This window comes from Sitophilus oryzae, unplaced genomic scaffold (assembly GCF_002938485.1).
Source record: "Sitophilus oryzae breed Bouriz unplaced genomic scaffold, Soryzae_2.0 scaffold_1389_pilon_pilon, whole genome shotgun sequence".
Classification (NCBI taxonomy): Eukaryota; Metazoa; Arthropoda; class Insecta; order Coleoptera; family Curculionidae; genus Sitophilus; species Sitophilus oryzae.
The window spans coordinates 3,499,021-3,508,802 of NW_022146047.1; the positions used below are offsets into that span (position 1 = coordinate 3,499,021).

The 9,782-nt window shown below is 32.6% G+C and overlaps 4 protein-coding genes across 7 annotated transcripts; 1 reads left to right on the forward strand and 3 right to left on the reverse strand.

Moving 5' to 3' along the window:
• Positions 1-653: 653 nt before the first annotated feature.
• LOC115875551 (bax inhibitor 1) lies at positions 654-2,854 on the reverse strand. Its single transcript, XM_030891043.1, has 3 exons — positions 2,393-2,854; positions 1,541-2,171; positions 654-1,051 (listed from the first exon to the last, which is right to left on the reverse strand). Exons 1-3 carry the CDS (start codon positions 2,440-2,442, stop codon positions 1,019-1,021), a joined length of 714 nt encoding a protein of 237 aa, XP_030746903.1. The 5' UTR covers positions 2,443-2,854; the 3' UTR covers positions 654-1,018.
• A 1,557-nt stretch (positions 2,855-4,411) lies between these two features.
• LOC115875552 (mitochondrial import receptor subunit TOM22 homolog) lies at positions 4,412-5,517 on the reverse strand. Of its 3 annotated transcripts, none has more exons than XM_030891046.1 (4): positions 5,377-5,517; positions 5,024-5,175; positions 4,724-4,957; positions 4,412-4,663 (listed from the first exon to the last, which is right to left on the reverse strand). In XM_030891046.1, the coding sequence occupies exons 2-4, from the start codon at positions 5,156-5,158 to the stop codon at positions 4,589-4,591; spliced, it is 444 nt and encodes a 147-aa protein (XP_030746906.1). In that variant the 5' UTR covers positions 5,159-5,175; positions 5,377-5,517; the 3' UTR covers positions 4,412-4,588. The 3 variants fall into 3 exon arrangements, with proteins under 3 accessions (XP_030746906.1, XP_030746905.1, XP_030746904.1); XM_030891045.1 differs by having other exon boundaries at positions 5,024-5,178; positions 5,377-5,501; XM_030891044.1 differs by lacking the exon at positions 5,377-5,517 and having other exon boundaries at positions 5,024-5,317.
• A 1,531-nt stretch (positions 5,518-7,048) lies between these two features.
• Positions 7,049-8,057, forward strand: LOC115875556 (RWD domain-containing protein 4). Of its 2 annotated transcripts, XM_030891051.1 has the most exons (5): positions 7,049-7,153; positions 7,213-7,358; positions 7,421-7,530; positions 7,583-7,837; positions 7,898-8,057. In XM_030891051.1, the coding sequence occupies exons 2-5, from the start codon at positions 7,251-7,253 to the stop codon at positions 7,998-8,000; spliced, it is 576 nt and encodes a 191-aa protein (XP_030746911.1). In that variant the 5' UTR covers positions 7,049-7,153; positions 7,213-7,250; the 3' UTR covers positions 8,001-8,057. The 2 variants fall into 2 exon arrangements, with proteins under 2 accessions (XP_030746911.1, XP_030746910.1); XM_030891050.1 differs by having other exon boundaries at positions 7,142-7,358.
• LOC115875555 (probable DNA replication complex GINS protein PSF2) lies at positions 7,988-8,994 on the reverse strand. Its single transcript, XM_030891049.1, has 3 exons — positions 8,520-8,994; positions 8,198-8,468; positions 7,988-8,143 (listed from the first exon to the last, which is right to left on the reverse strand). The coding sequence occupies exons 1-3, from the start codon at positions 8,762-8,764 to the stop codon at positions 8,066-8,068; spliced, it is 594 nt and encodes a 197-aa protein (XP_030746909.1). The 5' UTR covers positions 8,765-8,994; the 3' UTR covers positions 7,988-8,065.
• Positions 8,995-9,782: the final 788 nt, after the last annotated feature.

Consider the following 9,782-nt stretch of genomic DNA (forward strand, 5'->3'; position numbering starts at 1 on the left):
ACTCTATATAAGCAAGTAACTTTTTAAGGAAAGGCTAAACCTAAGTATATGTAAATCAAAAAGATTGAAAAAACAATATTTATTATCATTTTATACAAATCATTTACTATTTTTTTTCTCGTATATGGCCTCTTGCTTCTCAGCATTTAGCCAGCCTAGTGGCCTACAATTACTATTTTGATCCTTTGAACATTGAACCTATTTTCTTATTGATAAACGACAGCGAAAAAATATATTTTACCTACTATATTATACCTAATTACTTATTACTAATAATACGTTTACAATTATTATTGTGTGTGTAATAAAATATTCAATTAAATTATATATTTTCAATTGAACACTGCATAGTTTTATTAAACATTATCAATAATAAAATGCCTTAACAAGATTAGATAAGAACGTTCCATAGTAAACAAGGTAGAGGGAAAAATAACAAATAACCATATTTATTTGGTAGGTAATGCGCATGTACGTTTAAACTTTTTTTTGTACTTAGTTATTCTATACTCAACAATTCTAGTCTATGTGATAAGATAAAGATGCAATTAGTGAAATACCTAGTTAGCTACAAAAAACCTGCTAATAAAATGCAGACATATTAAAAAACAGGCTTTTATTTAACAATGGATGTTAGAAATAAAACTACTTTTTATAAAATTATAATATATTAGTTTAAATAATTAAACCTTTTACTACTACAAATTAAACAAAAATACCTATACCTATAATTTAAAGATATTAATATACACAAAATTCCAATACATATTCGAAGCATACCTCCGAATTATTTTCTAAACCTTCTCACAACCAAAAAATATATGTGTTTATATATGATATAATAGATTCGTTCATAAAGTCTCTAGACTAAGATTATAAATAAAAACATTCAAAAATAGTAAAATTTAAATTAAATATATTCCAAAATGATATTTTACAAGAATTTAGTAACAAAACGAGTTTTTTTCTGATAATTTAGATTTTCCAGTAAATCTCTCGATGTTCGCGATATTTCTAATTAATTCCTTCTCTTCTTTCTCGATTCCTGTTCCTGAAATAAATAAAAAATATATTTTCAAATACTATGTATGTATATGGTGCTTGTTAGGATTTTTTTCTTAAGAAATTTAAAGGATGTTATAAATAGATTTGTTTAGGAGAAAAAAAAAACTAAATTGGAAAATGTATGTTGCAAGCAGTTATACTTTCTAAATAAAAAAAAATGTGATTTGTAATAATATACAATATATATTAGATTAAAAAAATATTTTTTTTTTCAAATAAATTAAATTTAATTGTTCCAAATCCAAAAAAAACTACTATAGTTGGTTAGACTAGATTAATAAAAAATATGAAAATAAAAAAAAAACAAATTGAGAATATTTGAACTGTGTATTGATTCTAGAATAATTTATAAATTAAAATATTAGTGGTTTCGACTTGCTAATATCAATACACAATTTAATTTCTATAAGCAAAGCATATAGGCATGTAAGTAATTTTATGTACAATCAACTGATATTAACCTATCTCTAATTACCTTCTGGGTCAGTATGATGAGCAGTCTCTTGAAAATGCCAATAAAATCAACAAACAAATCTAAAGAGTGGGCAACAAAGTCCTTACTTCCCATTCTTCTTTTTTCTATAATTGCTTGGGTATCATAAAGTACAAAACCACACATAGCGACAAGTCCAATATAGATTTGTGCGTTCCACAACAGAGTCGAGCCGAATAACAAGTTTGCAAGACTCATAAGCATCAAACTATTCAGAAGTGTAAATAGAATGCCCCCTAAGTACAACCATTTTCCTCTTTCGGAAAGTAAGGAGCATAATGTAAAGGAAACAAACACCACAAAGGTACCAATAAAAGCTGTTACAATAATACTTGGATCAATTAAAATTACATGTTCCAAAAGCGGTCCTGTTCCAACACCTGTTAAAGTAGAAAAGCCTAGCAGGTATCCAACTCTTTTAGTCATTCCTTTGCCATTATCATCAGGAGTTGATATAAGTAAAAAGAAAAATACTAGTGCGCCAATAGCTGATAGAAATCCAGCTTGTAATATGTTTGTGTAGAGATGTAATGAAGCCCCAAGTCCTGCAGCCAATGTTGACATTGCCAAACATGCATAAACATTTTTAAGATGTTGTTTGACTGGAGCTTCCCTGAAATAAAAACAATATTGTTTTATTATCATGTTTTGTAGTGTTAATAATTACGTTATATACGTCACAAATACGTTTCGTTTATAATCACATTTGATAATCACCTTATACATAAATATCAATATTCATGAAACATAGGAAAAGAATAAAAAATTAATCTATAAACACTTATCTCTATATTAAAGAAGTTTAAATATTTACAAAATTTTTGGAGTACTTACAGTCTTGTATTAAACGAGTTCATAAAAGAATTTATTGCAACTGACGCCATAATTTCCCAATTCAACTTTGAAACAAATGTCAGTAATTTCTTTAAACACAAAATAAATTCACGTAACAATTTAACACACAATAGAAGATAACCAATTAAACTATTAAAGAGTATATAAAGTGGCCTTTTTGTAAATCCGAACACGATACGTTAACTTTCTAGGAGAAATATGAAATATATCCTCTTTTTTATTTATCTTCCTCGCACAAAAATAGTACACGTCAGAATTCAGAATAAAACTAGTATATTCTGGAATTAACTCCAGAATAGGTCTATCCTTTTTTAGCTACACTTTGTAAAAAAGGATACATAGGATACATACAAAACTGGAGTGAAATGAGTGTAGTAATTTCTAAAAAAAATTAATCAAAAATTAAGAACTACGCTTCGCGCAGATTGTTTGATCTTGATCAAACGATTTAATAATTTACAAACATCCTATTATTACAATAAACAATGAAAAAATAATCCAAATCAAATCTTGATAAGGTGTGTTTGAAATAGTTTGAAATTTGAAATTCTACGACTCGTAGAATATTTAAGATGGGTAACAAACATCATATATTTATATATGATTTATCGCTTTCTGGTCTGGATGATCTGGCTTAATGGTTTGTGTAAATATACTCTAGCTAGATATCCCAATGAATATGTGGCATATGTGGCCAATGCTGGTAAATAAAGAATTATCTTAGAATTATAGTAGTAGTTGGTAGTAGTAAGTTATTGTTAATCTAAGGTAGTAGTATATTGACTTAATAGCCATAGCTGCCAGGTATGGAGGGCCTCGGTATGGACTGCCAGGGCTATCCGGCCGGTTGGTAGAATTAATTACCTACGGTTATAAAGTAACACCGGTGTTACTACGGTTGAGCGTCTGTGTTCATTATTCAAACTTAGCAATTAGTGAAATAAATTAATGGTTTCAATAGAATTAATAGAATATCCCAGCAATCAGTTGTATCCATAGGGCGCATTCAGTAAACACACCGGTATTAACCGGTAAAGACCTACCGATAACTTTTTATTGAACGATCAAGTTACCGGTACGTAAATAAACCGGAAACAAAATACGGTAGGCTCTCAAGTGATCGGTGAATCAACCGGTGAGTTACCATTGGCATTCAATTTAATTTTCTGCACCGGTGGACTAACCGGTGTGTTTACTGAATGCGCCCAATGCCAATGGTAACTCACCGGTTGTCGTCACCGATCACTTGTGAGCCTACCGAGTACTACCGAGCCTACCGTATTTTATTTCCGGTTTATTACGTACCGGTAACTTCATCGTTCAATGAAAATTTATCGATAGGTTTTTACTGGTTAATACCATAGTTAATACCGGTGTGTTTAGTTATTCTGTGGTGTTTACTGAATGCGCCTATAGAGAAAGCCTGGTGTATGTGTTTTATGGCCTAATATTTAGCTTGTAAAACAATAAACTCACAGAATAAACTTTTGATTTCTACCATCAATGAACAATGTTTTTCAATAGATTTTACACTCTTGCCATGGAACAACAGCACCACAGAACACACTAAAACAGCACAATAGGGTTTCCAAGGAGTTTTCAGACGGTCACCCGTCTATCCACTATATCGCCCTACGTCGCTTAACTTCGGTGGTCTAACGAGAACCGGTTTTTCCTATCAAGGACCAAGGATATATCCAGTCCTTGGGATATATTTCTCCCCAATTTATATCTGTGGTAATTATAAAAATAGAAAAATCTTGTAGGATCTACTCCACCTATTTTTAAATTTAAAGAATGGACTCTGGAATGGGAGTGGGTTTTTATCTTAGATTAAGAATAAAAAGTTTTTATCAGAGATATGGAAGGGATGTTTTTATCCTAGTTTTACATTTTTGCGTAAAATGAAAAGAAAAAGTAGAAAAATGGCAACAGAATAATAAAAATCTAATAAAAGAGCTGCTAATTACTAATATAAAAAAATAGTTACCAGATAAATAATTACTTTAAAAGAAAATTTTATTAATTACAATGGTAACAATTAAATTAATGTAAACCCATGACACAAATAGTTTATAGTGTAAATTTTATAATAACAACAGTTTACACTGGGGTTTTGATAAAAAAAAACACTCAATTCTAAAACTAAACTGCTTTACTCTGACTTCAGGCTTTTTATCTCTGCTGAACAGGAGGAGGCAGTAACGGAGGCACTCCTCCTGAAATTGCACTACTGGGGCCTAACAACATCTAAAAAAAAGTAAGCAAGCAATAAAAATACAACTCAAAAGGTGCATTAGTTTAACTCACTTGTTTCTGTTGAGATCTCTGCATCTCTTCCATATTAGCTCGCTCAACTTCAAAAATAACAGGCGCAAACAATATAATCGAAGTACTAAAAATGATCCAAGCTGCGCTCCTTGAAAAACCGTACGCTTTACAGATGCCTAATTTAGTGTTTACTACCGTTACATGAGTAAGATTTCTCACTGGTTCGGGAAACATTTCTGTTAAACCCCATAATCTTTCTGAGAGGGTCTCGGGCTGCAACATAATAACTTTTCATATTAGAAAATTGCGGTTTCAAAAAGGTTATGTAGATGTAGATACCTCTTCGTCGTCTTCGGACCCTTCGATAGCAGGTTGTTTTTTCGGAGGAGCTTCTCGCGGTGCTGTGCTATCGTCCTGAGGAGGTTCTTTCTCTATATCTGCATCCACCGATTGAGATCCTTCTTGAGACTCCATGCCGCTGTCGTTTTCTTCTGCTGGGGCCATAAGACAACCAGTTAGTAAATAAACGCAATCGTTTGATTAATTTTAAAGATGAAAATTCGTTTTTACATAGAAAAACGAGTAATTCGCCATTAACCCCAAAAAGTTTGGATGCGATAATGCGCAATCGTCGTTGTTCAACTGACATTGAGGCGCAATTTTCAAAAATATATTAGGAACTATAAACTTACTTGTAATAGACTGTCTTCAAAACTAAATTTAGTTTACTGTAAGTTAAAATCAATTAAAATTATAAAAATTAAAGATTCATATTCTGACGTAAACCATAACTCACATAACTGAACTGTCAAACGGGAAATAAAATTAAGTTTGATATGGAATTTTTCACGAATATATCAACCTCCTATAATAAAATCATAGAATAAAATATATCTACAAATAGGTTTATCCCCCCGTGGTTTATCGATTCTAAAATATTCCTTTTTATGGTATACCCTTTTTATAATATTGTGTTTAAATCTTAATCATAAAATCTAATTTAAATCCACCGTACTTTCGGAGAATGTTATAAATCTGATATATTTGATCTGGATAGTATTGCTACAAAATCGTTTTCTTTAAACTCTATATTTCATCACTATTTTCAAGAAAAATTAATAATTTCAATATTTTTAACTAGAAGTTTTTAACCACCAGACAACCAGTAAAAGGTATTTCTTCTGGTATTTCCAGAGGGTATTTCTTAAAGCTCCATACAAGGCTCCATAGAGTCCATATTCTTAAGATAAGATCAGAGATAATAAGATATGGTAATTATGGCATATGGATATATATATATATATATAGCATATATACAGCCATATATGCATATGGCCATCATATGGCTGTATGGCTTGTGGCTTGTGTATGTGTTTTGTGTGTTTTGTGGATCATAGAATAACTAACGGATATCTTTGAATAAGAAGACTAAGGAAGGAGCATAATGCTATCCATGTATTCATGCATGGTGGACGGAAAAGCCACCATAAAAGCTCTCTAGGGTGGGGATCCTTGACAGTTCTGTTTGACGATTCATTTGACACATTTGAATTTGATTTGAAATTTTGTGGATTTGTCAGTCTTTACGGAGCTTATTTTATGTTATTTATTATTTATTCTACTACTGATAGTTGTATAAAGGTAGTAAATCTAGATGGAAATTGTAGCAGAACTTAAATTAACAGTGACACTATCGCGATTTATCGAAAAAGACTCTAAAATAGTTGGTTGTGTAGCGTGCGGTAGATCTCGGCAAAAATTGAGTGAAATAATGGAACAACTTTTCGCTAGGAAGTGACTATATAATATACATACGTGTAGTAAACCGATCATTTATGAAATTCACTTAAATTAACTAAATTATATATTTTTCTTGCATTTTAGCTTTTATTTATTACTTGTCAAAGAATTTAGATACGTTAATTTGACTTACCTGCTTCAGTAGCGTATCGGATGTTTGTGTTAATAAATACTTATTATAACTTATCTATTTTTATTAGAATTATATATTTTTATAACAATTTTAATAACTACCAACATTTATTCACAACGTAAAATAAAACAACAAATTATTGAGTCTACCCCACGTCTACCCTACATCATAGTTTTACATTTTTTAAATAAAATTAGAACGACACTGATAAACCGGAATTTAAGTCGGCCATATTTGAGGCCCATCGCGGTGTACCGGGTGTACCTAAGATTTTTGATATGCTCCTTCCTTAGTCTTCTATTCAAAGACGGATATGGATAAAGTGGCGCAAATTTTTCCATCATAAGATTGATCTTCCTTTTATATCTCTCTATGTATTTGAATTTTATACAGGAAGTCGAAAAGTGGAAACATGATAGGAAGTTGAAAAATATTATTGAAAATACTGAAATTTCAATTGAGTTTTGACTTATCTATGGTTTTGACATTATTTGACATTTGACATTGACAAAATCTTTGTTTTTGTAAAATTAGAGGTTAGCAATAGAGCGAGGAAAAAAAAGTTAATAAAATTTTAAAAGGATTTTCTTCGCAGGGAACAATGATTTAACAAAATAATTATATAATACAGATATGTCGGAGATTGATAGCATACAAGAGGAAGAACGGGAAGTACTGTCATCTATATACGACGGGGACGAATGCTTCAAACAAATATCACCATGTACTTTCCAATACAAGGTACATATTTAAATATTTTTTAATAATAGTTATTTATATAATAACGCAAATTGATTTTTAAGTATGGAGAGAGCGACACCTTAAAGTCTTTTCTTGTGGAGATAAAATGGGGACCTCGGTATCCAGAAGAGTTACCAGAAATAAATATGGAACTATTTTATAATAAGCATATGTAAGTTAAATTCTAATAAACATAAAATTATTCTATAAAAAAATTACCATAGAATAGCACCCTTAAAAGAAAAAATTACCAATCTAGTCGAAAGTGAAGCAGAACAGTTTATTGGTATGTCGATGACATACTCCCTTTTTGAGTTCTTAAAGGAAAAATTTGAGGAACTAATACAGACACAGCCAGAACAAACGGTCGAATTAGATATGAACAAATTGTGCATTTCAGAGGAAGAACCCACTCAAGGTATAAAAAAGGAGAAAAAGGAACAATTAACCAAAGCTCAAAAACGGAGACAATGGAATCGGTTTGTTGGTTAAGGATTAATGAGATCTACTCTATTCTGTGCATTCAAATTTTTTTATAGATTAGATAGCAAAGGAGAAAAACCTCGAGGCTGGAATTGGGTAGACCTAGTAAAACATTTGTCTCAGACAGGATCGAAAGAAGAAACAAATCCTGTTTCATAATTTTTATTTTTATATAACCTAAAAAAATACCATAAATCCAGCTATTTTATTAAGAAAGTTTTTTATTAATTAGTAAAGGAACCAGTTGCATTTGATGGTGTAGTGACGCTACCTTGAGTTCTATTTAAGATTGCTCTCTTGTTCTAAAAATTTGGAAGTTTTAGAGGCTGTATTTTGAAACCTACATAAATATTTACCGATTTTATTCTGTATATTTGTTCCAAGGCGTGTGGCAGGAGCGGTCTAATTGAGTTTATCTCCATTAGGGTTAAATTATCTACTGCAGCGTACATAGCAGATTTTTTAATCATTTGGTCCATAGAAGATCGCAGTTTTGACTTCCTAATGTCCCATATATCTTTGATAATTGTTCTTATTTCGTCGGTTCTTGGAATATCATCTGCTGCACATCCGAGTATAAGTTTTGCCTCTACAATATAGTGCTCGCTAGGCATTTTAATAAAAGACCTTGAAAGGGATTAGTTTACAAACATTTATACACCTATTTTAGTTGAGTACCTATTACTTTTCTCCTCTTCCTTAAGGTTCTCCAATTTTTCTAGATCCATCCAATCGGGTGGAATTATTTTACACTGCTGCTGTTGTTTCAAATGAACGGCCACCCACAAAGGCACTCTTAATGGTATGCTGGCCCTAAAAGGTCCTACATCTCCGCCTATAAAATAGATAGGCGCACTATTAAATGTCGGCACTATTTCGATCATAGATTTTTCTCCTAAAAACTCCACTTCATCAGGGTCCATTACGGTGTTGTAAAATATAAATAGTCAAGAATAACTTTGTGAAAAATATCAGTTTTTTAGCATTGCTTTATTAAATTATTGCTTATTTCCAGAGCTTATTTTCCTTGTTTAAGAAAGGTTTAGGATGATGCCACATGATGCCACAGATGAAGGAACAGCTGGCAACAGCCAAGTCACAAAACACATACACAAGGGGAGCCAAGTTTTGTTTTTGACTCCATAGTTTTTTGACCTTAGATGATTATGGCTATAGATTAAAAAGTAAATTTTGAGTTAACTTTTTGCTGCTAGGGCATTACCACTATTACCAGGGCTAATCTGGACGGGGCCTACTTTGTTCACGCGGAATCCAAACCGCGGTCCTCGGCCAATATCATGGTCATGTTTTACCGACTTGGCGAGTCGTAAATCGACTCTTACTCACGAGATATCGGATCTATATACTCAAAATTTATAACTCAGAACGGTTCTGAAAGGAGCCTATGCGCGATAGCCTGGGTGCCTCCATTTGCTGTCCTCCTTTCACGCAGTTGAGCAGCTCTGAACTGTTCAAGAACGCGATACTCTCACTCCATTCAATTGAGTCATAAAGCTCCAAACTGTTCCGCGCTATATGGAGGCACCAGGCTATCGCGCACCGCTCCTTTCAGAACCGTTCTCGAGTAGCCCCAGGGCGTAAAGCCCGGAACTCGAAGTTCGCGAATGGAGGATAGCACTTTGATAGCACATATGGCGCGGAACAGTTCTGAACTTTATGTAATGAGAGTATCGCGTTTTTGAACAGTTCAGAGCTGCACAACTGCGTGAACGGAGGACAGTAAGTGGTATTTTACACTCTTGCCATAGAACAACAGCACGACAAAGTTTCCAGACGGTCACCCGTCCACCTACCAGTATCGTTTTCCGTCGCTTGGTGACCGTTGGTCAAGGACTGACCGTTGGTGACCTTGGTGAACGCTTGGTGACCTAACGGGAACCCGGGAACCGATGTTTCGACTAGGAGTGTAGAGCAAATAAT